The sequence below is a fragment of the Podarcis filfolensis genome (assembly GCF_964270895.1).
Source record: "Podarcis filfolensis genome assembly, chromosome: 6".
NCBI lineage: Eukaryota > Metazoa > Chordata > Lepidosauria > Squamata > Lacertidae > Podarcis > Podarcis filfolensis.
In genome coordinates, this window is record NC_139609.1 from 78,802,316 (window position 1) to 78,817,893 (window position 15,578).

General features: G+C 43.1%; 1 protein-coding gene across 8 annotated transcripts in view; it reads right to left on the reverse strand.

Moving 5' to 3' along the window:
* Window positions 1-15,578, reverse strand: part of SULF2 (sulfatase 2) — a gene marked incomplete at its 3' end in the record, with an annotated part of 267,812 nt that overhangs the window by 70,814 nt on the left and 181,420 nt on the right. For all 8 annotated transcript variants that reach the window (XM_083618523.1, XM_083618525.1, XM_083618522.1 and 5 more), the window contains one exon: window positions 7,707-7,952. In XM_083618523.1, the coding sequence (XP_083474649.1) occupies window positions 7,707-7,881 (175 nt within the window). In that variant the 5' untranslated portion in view covers window positions 7,882-7,952. The remainder of the gene's footprint in view (window positions 1-7,706; window positions 7,953-15,578) is intronic.

Here is a 15,578-nt window from a genome sequence, read left to right on the forward strand (position 1 = left end):
TTCTCTCAGTCTCTCCCTCTCCAAAAATGTAACATGAGAACATTAATGGCCTGCTTCATCAGGCTGGACTTATGAGGACACTAAAGCATTTCACACATTACAAGGGATCTGCAGAAATGACTGGGGGAAACACAAACATCAAATAAAGGAAAACTGCTCCATAACATTGCAAAATATATTGCCATGCAGTGTTCCTGCACAATCACTTACTAAAATAATGTTTTAATATTTCATAGAATCATAGATAAATAATAGAATGGTAGAGTTGGAAGGGATTCTGAGGGTCTTCTCGTCCAACCCCCTGCAATGCAGGAATCTCAACTGAATGTGTTGAATCTTTTTGCCCAATGTGGGGCTCGAACCCTTCACCCTGAGATGAAGAGTCTCATGCTCTACCAACTGAGCTAAAGTGGGGGGGGGGGAGAAGCAAAATGTGAAGTTGTCCAGCACTGTAAGAAAAAAATAATGGTTGTGTGTTACAACTCTCAACAGAGATGGGCTCCTTTACAAAAAGTTGCAATGCTAATTTAGCAACCCTTTGCAGAAGCAATATTGAAATTTTCACCAGCTAGTATCACATTGTCAGAAATCACACCATTAATGCCAAGTCTGACAACTTCAATTACCGAAGAGCTAGAATTAAATCCAAATGCTCCGAGTGAGTAAAATTTGGGGAGTGGTAACTGCGGGTGGCAAAGTCAGCTCAGCCTCTGAAACTTTAATTAAAAATCTTGTCATAAATACTTTCTAATTGAAACTTTTCTGTAAATATATTGTCATCCAGGTTTTTAAAAAATTGCCATTTCTTGCTGCACATTAAGACTAAACATTAATCTTCCATGCCACATATTGAGCTGCTGAATAAGATTATAGACAACTTGCTCCAGTGTTAACTTGTCCTTTTTTAACATCAACTGGTAACTCCTAAGCCAGAAGGCAAATGAACCTATGGAGGTTATGGTGGCTCTGGCTTTGGAACTTTTCAGCTGTCCATGGTGGGTGGCTGTGCAGGTCTGGCTCATCTTTCATTGAAAATATCCCACCAGCAGAACGAGTTACTGATCAGGGATCTACAGGATAAAGAACACTCTAGCACCCAGTAGCCAAAGCTATTAAGAGAAGTAATCACGCAAGCTAACACCAGTCCAGCTTTCATTGGTACAGTAAATATGTGACTGGGCTGTACAGCTTCAGAATACAGGATCAACCATAGAAAATATTCCCTCTAGTTCAAAAATTAGCATGTCACCATAGTATTCTCCCTGATATGCTACTGCTTTGTGTGGAATGAATGTTTTGTAGGAAGGAGCATGCAATTAAACTCATGTGAACTTAATTCTCAAGTGAATTAAGTAGTACAACCACTTGTACCACTCATTCTCAAGCAGTACAACCCAGAATTACCACTGAGAACTAGATCTTCATTAATTTACTTCATACTAAAGCAGCAACAACCCTGTATCTGATCCATACAAAGGCCTAGTTTGCATGTCACGGTAAGCCAACTATGCCGCACGAACCTGCTTAGCCTCCCTGTTCATAGAATAATAGAACTGTAGAGTTTGAAGGGATCCCAAGGGTCATCTAGTCTAACCATCTGTAATGCAAGAATCTCAACAAAACCTCTGCTTAAAAACCTCCAAGGAAGGAGTGTCCACCACCTTCCAAGAGAGTTCGTTCTACTATTAAACAGCTCTTGTCATCAGAAAGTTCTTCCTGGTGCTTAGTTGGATTCTATTGTCTTGTAAGTTGAATCCATTGGTTTGAGTCCTACCCTCCAGAGCAGGACTAAGCAAGCTTGATCCCTTTTAGCCTCCTCTTTTCCAGGCTAAACATGCCCAACTCCCTCATAAGGCTTGGTTTCCAGACCCTTGATCATCTTGGCCGCACCCCTCTGGACACATACCAGCTTGTCAATATCCTCCTTAAATTGAGGCACCTGGAACTGGACACATCTAGACTACTCCAGGTGTGGTCTGACAGAGCAGTACTATTACTTCCCCTGATCTGGACACTATACTTCTGTGGATGCAGCACAGAAAAGCATTAGCTTTTTTTCCTGCAGCATCACACTATTGACTCATGTTAAGCTTGTGGTCTACTAAGAGCCCTGGATCTTTTCCACATGTACTACTGGCAAGCCAGGTGTCCCCCATCTTATATTTGTGCAGCTGGTTATTTCTGCCTAAGTGCCGAACCTTATATTTGTCCCTGTGGATATTCATGTTGTTAGTTTGGGCCCAATTCTCCAATCTGTGAAGGTCATCCTGAAGCCCACTTCTGTCTTCTGCAGCATTAGCTACCCACCCACCAGCAGCTTTGATGGCATCCCCTCAGTTCCTTCATCCATGTCATTTATAAAGACATTAAACAACAACAGGCCCAGGACAGAACCCCGTGACACCCCACTTGTCACTTTTTCCCAGGATGATGAGGTACCATGAATGAGCACTCTTGGGGTTTGGTCCGTCAACAAGCTACACCCCCTTTCCCCGGCCACAACAGTTCCTTTTAGCTAAGCTTGCTGTAGCAGCTAAATATGTCATCCAAATGTGTGGTGGTGCTTGAACTCTTTCCTCTTTAACCACGATCTGTAGCCAGGAGGAGAGCACTTAACCATGAAATCTGGGTTTTTGACACATGCTAAGCCAAGTCTTAATTGCCACATGAAGCTAAAAGGAACAGGAAAGTACAAAGCACTTACCATATCCACCAGTGCCCTTGTGGTAAACCACAGTTTGGCTGAGCATTATATCCAAACACAGCCAAATTGTGATGCTAGAAATTCAACCATGCAGGTGGCCTATCATCACATAAGTCCATAAATTTTCATGCATACCAGACCTCTTTTTTCCACTATCAAAGGATCAATGTATTATATAGCAACTGCCTGATTATTACTAGCGTACACACACACTGAGAAGCAGCCTCTGAGATTGCAATCGAGAAGAGAAGAGCATCAGCTAGGGGCAGTTTAACCCTCTTGCCTGCCTGCCTGCCTGCCCAAGCAGCTTGAGAAAGACAATTTTGAAAGGACAAAATGAGGATGGGGAAGGGTTAAGGTCTGGTTAAGCAGGCAGCCTCCAGTGGCGGCTTTCTATTAAACAAAAATCAAGAGATCATTCAAGCGTCTCCAATTTAATGTCTACTTTGGCCCATAGGAAGTAATAATAGCATGGGAGCTGGCCACTGCTGGAGAAATTGGTCTCTTTAGTAGCCTTAATTTAACAAGGGTATAGCAAATTGGAGGCCAACCAAGCTTTAAAGCATGCAATATGAGGAAAGATTAAAAGGAATTTGATATCAATCTCCAACTATTTAAAAGGCTCCCCCCCAAAAAAGGAGACAGGTGCCTATTGTTCTTTACTGATATGGACATGTAGACAAAAAGGCAGCAGGTTGCATTCAGGGAAAGCAGACTTGGATTAAACCTGCATGGCTAATAATGCTTATTTGGAAGAAAGTCCCACCTAAATGAATGGGTCTTATTTTCAAGTAACTATTTCTCATTCCTGCGCATTTTATTTTATTTAATTTTATTTGTTGGTTTTAAGAATTGTTTCAATATGATAATAGCATTTTATTATCGTTGTAAGCAACCCTGTTCTTGGTTTTGGAGGAATGTTGGTCTTTAAATGGTTCAAATAAATAAAACTATCATTAGGAAAGAACTGTGCGTGTCCTCATCTCCAGAACAACTGGGGAATGAAACTAATAACTGAAGACAGTTTGAAAGCACAAATTTTTTTAAATGTTGTGAATTAGATATTGCTTGATAGCCTTTGTAATTCTGACATTTCTGCACATTTTTTCAGCTTTTCCTTTGTATTTTGTCATGCAAAGCTCATAGACATCAATACCAGTACAATTATAAGCATGCTTACTTATAATCAAGTCCCACCTAGTTCAGTGGGGCTTGTTTCCTAGTAAATGTGTTTAGGATTGCAGTACAAGGACATAAGAAGAGTTCTGCTAGATCAGGCTAATGTCCCATTTAGTCCAGTATTCTCCTCTCACAGTGACCAACCAAATGCCTATGGGAAGCCTACAAGCAGGACGGTAATTGTAGCAGCACTCTGCCCATCTACATGTCCACAGATAAACTGCCTCTGACAGTGGAGGTAGAACAAAACCATCATGGCTAGTAGCCACTGAAGTTTGCAATAAAGTATACAAGTTCCCTTATATTCACACATAACAATGCAAATTTCTCTCAAGTGTCTGGATTTCTGCATTTCAGGAGCCATTGGTTCTGCAATTTTTTTCTTTCTTTTCATGTTTAGATGCCTCCAGAATCTAGAACCTGACTTTTTAAGAGCATTGAAGTCCTCAATATTTTCCAAAGTCTTGTTAAGGAACTTGAGAACAAGCACATATTCACTTGTTAAATTTGTGCCCCACCTGCACACCACATGGCCCTCCGAATGTGCTCCATTAATGTCTCATAATTCCTATCGCTGCAGCAAAGCATGAACAAGCTCTTCCAAAAACCAAGTTCACTTCCACTTGATAAGAGATACAAACTGCAACGGGCACATTGCATCTATCACAACACTTTAACTCAGTGCGTCCATTCTGACTGATCTAGTTGGACACATTTGCCTAAAGCTTTAGGCAAGATTTAAGGAAAAATCTTATTTCAAGCTAATATGTGGTCTCATGGATCGTCTAATGAGGCCTGAGGAAGACCACCCCCTGGCTCCACGAAATGCATTCTCTCTGGCCAGATCTTAATGTGTGTGGACACATGGGCCATTGTGCTTGAAATTGGCGAGAGACAACAGATCATCTGGAGAAAGGAAGTACACCGCCCAGAGGACTTTGACAATTGCATCAGCGACAAGCAGGCTGGCATAAAACAGATCGTGATAAATTTTTAAGGACCACCCTCTGGATTTTAGTCACAGGAGACTGAGATAATGTGCACAGCTTTTTGGAATATGCATTATTGAAACGGGTCTGTCTAGCTCTAAAACACACCACATTCTCACCAAAACGGTGAGATAAAAACCTTCCCTAACCTTGCTGAATTTAAACCATGATGCAATTCTTCCACCCCCCCAACTGCAGTAGAGATGCTCTAGTCACTTTACGAATTTAAAAATACATCTAAATGTCATTTGTGATTAAAAAAAAATTGAAAAAAAAATGAGGAGCATCATAAAAATGATGTTTCCTTTGTTAATGCCTATAGCTGCAGGAGCTGAGAGTTGCTTCTTTGGATTTCTCTTCCACAAAAATATGTTGCGCAACATGGAAATTCTATTTTAATGCCCTTAAAGAAAAACAGAAGAACATGCTCACCAGCAGGATATGTATTTCTTATCCATTAGAGGCTGCAACAGCATAAAATTAACAGCAATGAAATCTCCCAACACTTGCAGGCTGTGCTGCAGTCCTATACTGTACAAATACAGTGGACGCTTGGGTTGCGAATGTGATCCATGCGGGACGCACGTTCGCAAGCCGCAGAATCCGCAACCCACAGCGGTGCATCTGTGCACGCACAGGTTGCAATTCGGCGTTTCTGCGCATGCATGACCACCAAAACCTGGAAGTAACCCCTTCTGGTACTTCTGGGTTTCGGCGGTCCGTAACCCGAAAAAAAGCAACCTGAAGCGTCTGTAACCCGAGGTATGACTGTATACCTAGATGTCCAACTGAACTCAATGGGAAAACTGCACTGTCAGCTACAAAATATATGTTCAAGCTAGCAGCCACTTTTTAAACCATGTGTACCAATTCCAACATTTCATAGTTCAAAATAAGGGCATGCTTGTAACCTCTCAAGCTATGGGTCACTGCCCAAGGCATCCCCTTGCCATCACTGCATGCTGCAGCATTCAGACATTCAGCTGAATGCATGGGACGCCAGAGCAATCAACTGTCCGCATATTGCTGTTTGCTCCCTCCATGTAGTCGTCATATGTGAAATAGTCTATGAGGAACTTAACTGGAACAAAGTAGCTCTCTATCTAATATGGAATGACCTGACATTAAACCCCGCCCCCCCAATCTCAGTTACTTACACCACTTCCCAAATATTAGTTTAGGAAAGAAAATCCCAATCACTTTACCCACTGCTCCAAATTGTTATTGCAAGACCAAATGCCTTGTTTGATCTTTGTTATCAACAGTTACGCCTTCCACTTGCGAAATGGGCCATCAGCATCAGAAATGAAGGTGAAGTCTTGAATTCAGTATTTCTTGAGCAATTACAAATCAGGTACGCAAAAGACAAGAAGTGTTTTGTTTTTGTTTTAAATCAATCTTGTATTGCTGAAATGGTTGATATTTGCAGATGTTCATGTACTTTTAAATTATATTTCTATAGTATATGGATTATGAGCCAGACAACAAAAGTGGGTTTTGCAAGTCCTTATGGTTGCTAAGAGACTTCTACTCCCATCCATTATGCAATGGTCTGAGGACTTCACCACCCTGGCTACGTTTGAAATATATATTTCGTATAGTTATCAGGTATTGTGTGGTTACCTATCTGGACATGTGGAAAGCTTAACTTGCATGTTTAACTTCAGGTATATGTACTGGTGACTCTGTGCGTGTGTGTGTGTGTGTGTGTGTGTTATTAATAGTATTCCATACAGATTACTTATTTTATTGTCTTCAGTTCTTTTTAATTCCCCTTCCTTTGTAAAATTAGCAAACAAAAATTAAATTATTTTTAAAAAGATAAAATGAACGCAACAAAATTGAGGAGGAAGAGCCTTGCGGTCACCTTTTAATTAATATAAATGGTTTTTTTTAATATTTTCTCTTCATTCTACTACTTCCAATTTATCCCTTTATTTGTGTGTGGGGCTGGGGTCTGTATGTTTGTTGTGCGATATGAATCCATGTTATTATCTGTAAGAGAGACATAATTAACTCAATTTTGACCATCAAAAGGACAACTGCAGCTCATCCCTCCTTCTCCATTGTTCCATACAGTGCATCAGCTGACTCAGCAAAGACACACTGCACACAGCCCTACTCTGATTGTAGACAATGGAATTGCATCAGTAGTAGACTCCACCCTTATCTTTACGAGACTTATAGTCCATGATGGCAAACACTGGATAGTGAGAGCATGGTGTAGTAGTTAAGAGTGTTGGATACAGGTAACTAGCATCTTATGCTTATTTAACATACGCTTACAGGACTTTGGAGAGGAGGTGGGAGGGCTCTAGGACCCTGCCAGAGCCTTTGCACTGTGTTCCTAAAGTCAGGTAAGCAGTGGACCCAGCTCCAGATGTTCCTGGCTTTGTGAATTTTTGCATATGTGTGTGGGACATAACCCTGCATATCTGTGAATTACCCGTATCCGAAAATGAACAAAGCATGCACAAAGTGAATATACATGTCACGTGCAATGTCAGGTGTAGCTGAGTTTCAGCTTAAACAACTCTAGAACAGCTGGTTACTAATGAACAATAGAGCAAAGGACTTTTATTTAAATGTCGATATTGGCAGTTTTCTTACCAAAAAAATAAAAAAGGATTAGGAACAGTTTGATGATCCTTTGTACTCGGACCCTTTTTGCAATAGTTTGTTCATAGGCTGGAAGTTTGGCTGTTATAGCTCAGGTATGGATCTACTGTAGATGAAATTCTGCACCGATGTAGGCAAAAGTGAAACCCATTGCACATGTATCAATTACTGTTAATCAAAGCTCTTACTGTTAATCAAACCTCTCTGGCTCTTACCAAGTTCTACATCCTGATCATCAGTGAGGACAAGGATGATGTTTGGACGGATATTCCTGCGGTCCCTTTGAAACCTTCCCTTCAGACGCTGATTTAGCAGGAAAGCTGAACTGTCACCCAGCAAGGATAAGAGAGTCATTGCTAATAATCCCACGGCGATGCTACGCTGTGCCATATTGCACCAATTTTGAAGAACATGCAAATAAAGGTGAGGGGATGTTGTCTATTTCTTCTTCAAAGGCAGATCTAAGAGCAGGACAAAAAGAGAGAGAAAGCAGGTGAGTATGGATGTGGTGAAAGTCTCAACAGAATATATAAATCATTGTTTCTAATGCAAAAAAAACCAACAACACATTAAGAGTTAGTTCCTCTTTTAAGGATGAAAACTTTAAAAGGCCTATAAATAACCCCACACCATAACCACACCACTTGTATCTGCTAGAACGCAGGGCCAATTAACATTGATCAAGTGGTAGGAAAAGAGCTTTCTGTAAAAAGGCAGTGGACACCCATGAAAAAGTAATTGTCTACAGTAATTTCCCAGCACGTGCCCTCTAGAATGTCCTCTATTTTGAAGGCATGCATCTCCCCTTCATGCTTTAGCTGATCATTGTAATGGAACAACTGTGCAGTACACAGCAAACACAACACAGAGTTCACCAGTTAAAACAAAAAAAATGCCTTCAGTATTTATTTTTTTTACACATCCATGTACACACACACACACACAACACAATTTTTTTTGAATATAAGAACAGATCCACACATTTAGTCATGTCTAAGAAGTAGAAAAATAACCTGAAATGTTGAATGGGGTTTATAACAGTGTTAGTCCAGAGCAAGAATTAAGACCCTCGTGGTTTACACAACAGCCAAGTCTCTTATTTCCCACATCAGTATGTTATAAAATTGTCTATACTCAAGTTAATCCCGTGATTTTACAGGGAACACCAGCCTCATGCTCAACTCCACCCTGGTGGAATGAAAGCGTGCCTACTTATTCCACAACTAGATTTGTTTCCATGTGTCCCGGAAAATACAAATTATTTAGGAAAGCATTGCAAACACAATTCTGAACAATTCTGTGGGCGGATGTTTCATGCTATGTCACCCAAGATCTGGGTTGTTTTCACAGGGCAATGGGTCCATTTTGAAAGGAGACAAAACGCAGAGGTTTCATGCTCAAACCAAACCAAACACACATACACACACACACAAACTGCCAAAGACAGTTATTTACTGTGCAAAGAAGCATGCTTGTTATACTTTTTCTCAGAGGTTCTTAATTCCATTCCACTCCATAATGTGTACGTACTCTCTTTCTACACGATCTCTTTCAGTTCCCCCAGGCCTCTCTGCTGCCACGTTTCCTAGTTATCCACCTTTTCTCTATGCACCCCATGGCAGCTGCTTCTTTCCCCCCATTCTTTTCACCCTTTACTATACTTGTCTGCAGCTCTGTCTCACCTTTATGCCCTTTGTTCTTTCCTGGCCCAACAAATATCCTTTTATCTTTCTCTCCCCACTACCCTCTCTTTTATGTAGAAGGTCCCATGTCCCTAACATATCCAGGGTGGGCTTGGAAACACCCCAAAAGAACTGCTGCTGCCAGTCAATGCAGAACAGACAGTACTGAGCTTGATGGACCTATTATCTGATTCAGTGTAAGGTTGTGCCCTATATTCTGTTTCTCTCCCCTTCAGTCTTTTTGCATTGCATTTTAACCCAGAGCTTCAAAGGAAGCTTTCTTATTTCTGAACTCTTTTTTTGTTGTTGTTCCTAATATGGAAACCGATCCAAGGAAATCAATTAGCTGCTTAAACTCATGCTAAGGTTTGTTTAATCAAGTGGCACTCCTAAAAATTACAGAAGCAGCCGGAAGGCTGATGATGGGTGGGGAATTCACCTGCTCAGCTTGGTTGGGTTTTTATACCCCTGCCCTATAAGGTCAATCAAGGAGAATCTACGGGCTTATAATCATATGCAAATAGAAAGCATTTCAGGATGCAGGAGTAAAAACCACAGCAGCCTTAATGGAAGAGGAAATACTCCATTCTACCTCTTCCAAATGCATTATAGTAGAAACTGGAAACCATTGTTTTTGCCTCCAAGCCACAATACTAATTTTGGGCTACAATTAAAAACTCTGATGAATATTGTCCCCCATCAATATACGAATGTGTATATACATGGTGGTTGCTTTTTACTATCAAGCACCAGCTTGGCTGAGACATATGTATGAGAGAAGTTGCTGCAAAGAATGGAAAGGCAGGGTTTCACTTCCTGCACGAAATCCTGATGGATCCGTCCTTTCCCATTTCCTTTAGTAACCCAGTTCCTGGATGAGACATGAGAAACAGAGATGAGTTTAGGGCCAGATAAAAAGCAGGGCAGTCCAAATTAAAGGAAGGTGTCATAGAACAATTGCAAGGGTCCAGACTGGGTGTGTGCATGTGCTGATTTGACCCTATCCTATCACTATCCCACAGCCTTTTAAGTAAGCCCACAAAGGTTGCTAGGGTATCAAAAAATACTAGCTGGCAGGGATGTGGGGGCAGAAGATGGGATAGCGAACTGCGTCCTTATTGCAGCAGTCCACTGCATTTCTGTGCTGGTGCAGAGGAGAGGGCTTATTTGCTTGGTTGCCATGGTGAGCAGAGAGGAGGGATGGAGCAGAGAGGAGGGATGGTGAGCAGAGAGGAGGGATCCCTCTTTCCTCCATCTGCTCCTATGCATGCATGGGATTAAGAACATAAGAAGAGACTGTTGGATCAGGTCAATGGTCCACCTAGTCCAGCATCCTGTTTTCACAGTGGCCAATCAGATGCCTCTTCTGGGAAGCCCACAAGCCAGACCTGAGAACAGCAACAGTCTCCCCACTTGTGATTCCCAGCAACCGGCATTCAGAGGCAAACTGCTTCCAATGGATGTAGATCATAGCCTTATTGGAAGACTTCCTGAATCACTAGCGTAGATAGCTTTAAATGGGGACCACACAGCTTCATGGACGATAAATCTCCCAGTGGCCAATAGCCTTGATAGCTAAATTCTGACAACAAGTTATAGAGACGAGCAATAATATTTGCACCTTGCTTGCAAGCTTCGGGAGAAATTGTAACTCAGTGGAAGAGCATAAACTTTGTGTGTAGAAGGCCCCAGGCTCAATCCCAAGTAACTCCAGATGCTTGAAAGCCAAAAGCTGAACTAGATGGATCTCATGCATGCCACTGCCCTCTAGGGCAAAATTGGTGGCAGTGTGCAAGGGGGCTTTTTCTGTGGCAGCGCCCCATAGGTAGAACTCTATTCCTCAAGAAGTTAGGCTGACTTTGTTTCTATTTGCTGTTCTGCCAGCCTTTGAAGACATTTCTTCTTCAACAACCTTTTGATCCTGCTGTTGCTTAATCTTATCTATTGTTAGCTCTGGCTTTCTGTGCTCTTGATGCCTTTTGGGCGTTTTGATGCTGCTTTTAGTCTTGCTTTGTTTTGCTGATGGTTCTAATGATGTGTTGCTCCTGTTTTTATTTTTGTGGTTGTATATAACCAGCAACTCCTTTCTGGAGCAGAAATGGGGAATACAAGCTGTTCTATAAATAAAAAACAGCTTGGATATGATCCAAAGCAAATTCATTCTTATGGAGGTTCACTTATTACTTTTAGCAGTTCTCATGCTTTAAGACTTAGGCGAATGCGATAATTATAATTCGTAGTCATCTGACCTAGAGGATTTTTCTTATTATAATGGAAGGTAAAATTATAAAGAAGCTGCACTGGGCATATCAAGTTCCAATTATTTCATCAGTTCAAGGAATCAATGAGTCAATTTTTGATAAAATTCCTTGCACACTGCCTTTATAAAGGCTGACAACAAGATCTAATGCAATGGGAATCAATTAAAAGTGACACAACGGGAATCTGTTTTTTTCTGAAGACCAGAAGTGGCTGAGCAGAAGGGGGGAAAACCCTAGCACAGCAATCTTTGCTTTGTGAAATTAAGTTAGCATTATGTTCATAAAGCAATAACAACAAGCTCTCACCTTTTCTTGGTAGGTCATTTCTAAGTAAATATATCTGCACATCTTTGCTACAGATTCCTTTTGTACTGATAAGCCTTGATTAAAAGGGTTCTGAAGCTGTGACAAAGCTATTGGTCTGAGAAATTATGACCAAGTTTTCTTACACCTGCAGCAGCAATAGCAAAACTGAATTGCAACAGTGAACTAGGAGCTGCATAACTCATAACTACAGTGAACAAGGAGAGGCTTACTTCTGAGTAAACAGGCATACGATTCTGCTGCCATGTCTTTCTGGCATGAGCACATAGGAAGGACCTGTGATGTGACAGGGCAGTAAGAGAAACATCACTTACCTTGAGCAGGTTCCCTTGGGGGGGTTGATAATTCAATGACACCAGTGTCTGTACAACCTTAGATTTAATTTAAGGGGTGATAGTAGAACAGTAGTTCAATGTTAATGAAAAATAAAATTGCTAGAGCGTGGCTAAATTCAGAAGGGGGTGGGGGAGAGCTTCTGGTCTCATACAGCCATACCAGCTGTTTTCACAAGAACATTATAAGAACAGCTAGTACAACTGCACCTCATCCCAGGTAGTGCACTTGACTGCTGCTTCTGATTTATTTATTTTTACTGTTTAACGTCACTACTAGCTTTCCTGTAACTGAAAGACATTACAAGGAAGGAATGTTGCTGATTTCAGGCTGCTGTCTTAAATAATAAGGCCCCATCTGCACCAACATAGTGTTATGAGTTGTGGGTGCTAGGGTTTGTGGGTGCCAGACTGCCCTAAATTCCTGGGTCTGATAGATGAAGGGAACGCAGTGGATGTAGCCTACCTTGATCTCAGCAAGGCATTTGACAAGGTGCCCCATGATATTCTTGTAAAGAAGCTGGTAAAATGCGGTCTTGACTATGCTACCACTCAGTGGATTTGTAACTGGCTGACTGACCGAACCCAAAGGGTGCTCATCAATGGTTCCTCTTCATCCTGGAGAAGAGTGACTAGTGGGGTGCCACAGGGGTCTGTCTTGGGCCCGGTCTTATTCAACATCTTTATCAACGACTTGGATGATGGACTCAAGGGCATCCTGATCAAATTTGCAGATGACACCAAACTGGGAGAGGTGGCTAACACCTCAGAGGACAGGATCACACTTCAAAACGACCTTGACAGATTAGAGAACTGGGCCAAAACAAACAAGATGAATTTTAACAGGGAGAAATGTAAAGTATTGCACTTGGGCAAAAAAAATGAGAGGCACAAATACAAGATGGGTGACACCTGGCTTGAGAGCAGTACATGTGAAAAGGATCTAGGAGTCTTGGTTGACCACAAACTTGACATGAGCCAACAGTGTGACGCGGCAGCTAAAAAAGCCAATGCAATTCTGGGCTGCATCAATAGGAGTATAGCATCTAGATCAAGGGAAGTAATAGTGCCACTGTATTCTGCTCTGGTCAGACCTCACCTGGAGTACTGTGTCCAGTTCTGGGCACCACAGTTCAAGAAGGACACTGACAAACTGGAACGTGTCCAGAGGAGGGCAACCAAAATGGTCAAAGGCCTGGAAACGATGCCTTATGAGGAACGGCTAAGGGAGCTGGGCATGTTTAGCCTGGAGAAGAGGAGGTTAAGGGGTGATATGATAGCCATGTTCAAATATATAAAAGGATGTCACATAGAGGAGGGAGAAAGGTTGTTTTCTGCTGCTCCAGAGAAGCGGACACGGAGCAATGGATCCAAACTACAAGAAAGAAGATTCCACCTAAACATTAGGAAGAACTTCCTGACAGTAAGAGCTGTTCGACAGTGGAATTTGCTGCCAAGGAGTGTGGTGGAGTCTCCTTCTTTGGAGATCTTTAAGCAGAGGCTTGACAACCATATGTCAGGAGTGCTCTGATGGTGTTTCCTGCTTGGCAGGGGGTTGGACTCGATGGCCCTTGTGGTCTCTTCCAACTCTATGATTCTATGAGTCTATGATTCTATGTCTTAGACTTTAATGCATGCTTGGAATGTTAAAATGGGCTACCAGACAGGGGTAAAGGTAATGGGCCATCAGCTAAGTCAGAGAGAGGGGACGCAGTGCCAGACGGAAAATGGGAAGGGTCCCTGAGTTAGTTTGAAAGACAAAGGAGAGTTCTGAGATAGAATTTTAGAGCTGAGTTTAAGATGAGGTTTAGGCAGTGAGGTTGCAGGCTGTAAAAGGCTGAATCAGAAGGTCAGAGAGCCATGGCTGATTTCTGTTTTGATCCAAAGCTGCAGCTATGAGAGAAATAATTCCCTTTTTGGGTGTTAATGCTGTGAGGCCCTCCATTGTAGGCTCGGATTGCCTCTGTGTGTAAATAAACCTTATATCATCAAGGCACCACAGTCTCCATTGTGCCTCATTTCCAAAAGCGAACCCAGATGCCTGGAAATGCCTGGAATCTCAAAGAATGCTCAGAGATTGGGATGGCAGGTACCACTGGTATTAAAAGTAGGATTTGTGTTTCCTGGAGGAAACCCCTGTGGACAAGGTGTGCCTGGATTCATGATGGAGGGAGGAAAGGCATGCATGGAGCATTTCAAGTTGATGCTCCAGCAGCAACTCCAGCAACAGATGGGACGGCAAAGCCAGATGTTTGGCAAAATAACCCTGCAGTGAGGCCAACTGTTTGAGCAGTGGATGGAGCAGCAGAACCAGTTGTTCAATGAAACGAAGCAGCTGCAAGCAGCGTGCATGAGACGTCTGCATGGAGAGAAAAGTGTGACTCCATGTGATGTGAGAACCTCGCCTGAAGAGATGCCACAAGAGGTTAAAAGTGACCCAGGAGCTGAGCTGAATAGCACCTAAAACAGGCGTTGGCAAAAAAATTTAGCCGCGGGCCGGTCCACTGTCCCTCAGACTTTGTGGCGGGCTGGAGAAGCGGCACCAGGAGGGGGGAGCTGGAAGAAGAGGCGAGGGGGGCAAGTAGTCCTCCTCCCCAGCCCCAGCGCTTACCTTCTCAGGGGCTGCTGCCGCTGCCACCACTGCTTCTCGTGGGTAGGCAGAGGGAGCTCGTCCGCTCCGCTCTCTGGCTCACAGGAGCACCAGGGTGGTGGCGGGGGCAGCGGGAAGATGAGCTGCGCAAAAGGGCTGGCTCCAGAGAGGGGCTGCTTAAAATGACGCTCAGCCAGCTCAGCCCAGCCCCCTTCCTCCTCTAGGCAGGGTGGGGAAAAGCCAGGAGGAGGGAGGGAGGAGGCGCTGCCACCGCGGTGTGTGTGAGGGAGAGGGGGGGAATGGAATTGTGCAGGGGGGAGAAATGGTGCCACCCGAACGAACAGAATCCCCATGCCGATCCAAGGACAGTCCGCAGGCTGAATCCTGAAGGCAATTGGGCCTGATCCGGCCCGCGGACCTTAGTTTGCCGACCCCTGACCTAAAAGGAAAGAGAGAGATCCAGAGTGTGGATGGGCAGCTAAGTGGCTTGGACTGTGAAGAGATGCAATCTGTAGTTGAAGGCATGTGTATGTGTTTGTGTGTGTGTGTGCGCACGCACTCTGGATGGAGCAGAGGAGCTGCCGCTAATTGACTTCTCTACTCCCTGCGAGCCTGCTGTGGAAAAGGAGGAATTGGAGGTGCCTGTGAGCATGCAAGAGCTGCTGTTGATTGATTTCTCTGCTCCCTGGGAGCCTGCTGTGGAAAAGGGGGAGCAGAAGGAAGTGGAAGAGAAGCTAGCACCTGCGGGAAAGATGGTGTTTTCCTGTGTGGACAACACACAGGAGCAGATTGAGGCTTGTGTGCATCCACAAGAGAAGCCTGAAGGGAAACTGGCTCCTGCTAAATGGAGCAAGATACCCCCCCACACACAATGATTTTGCCCCTTGGGTGCCCCAAG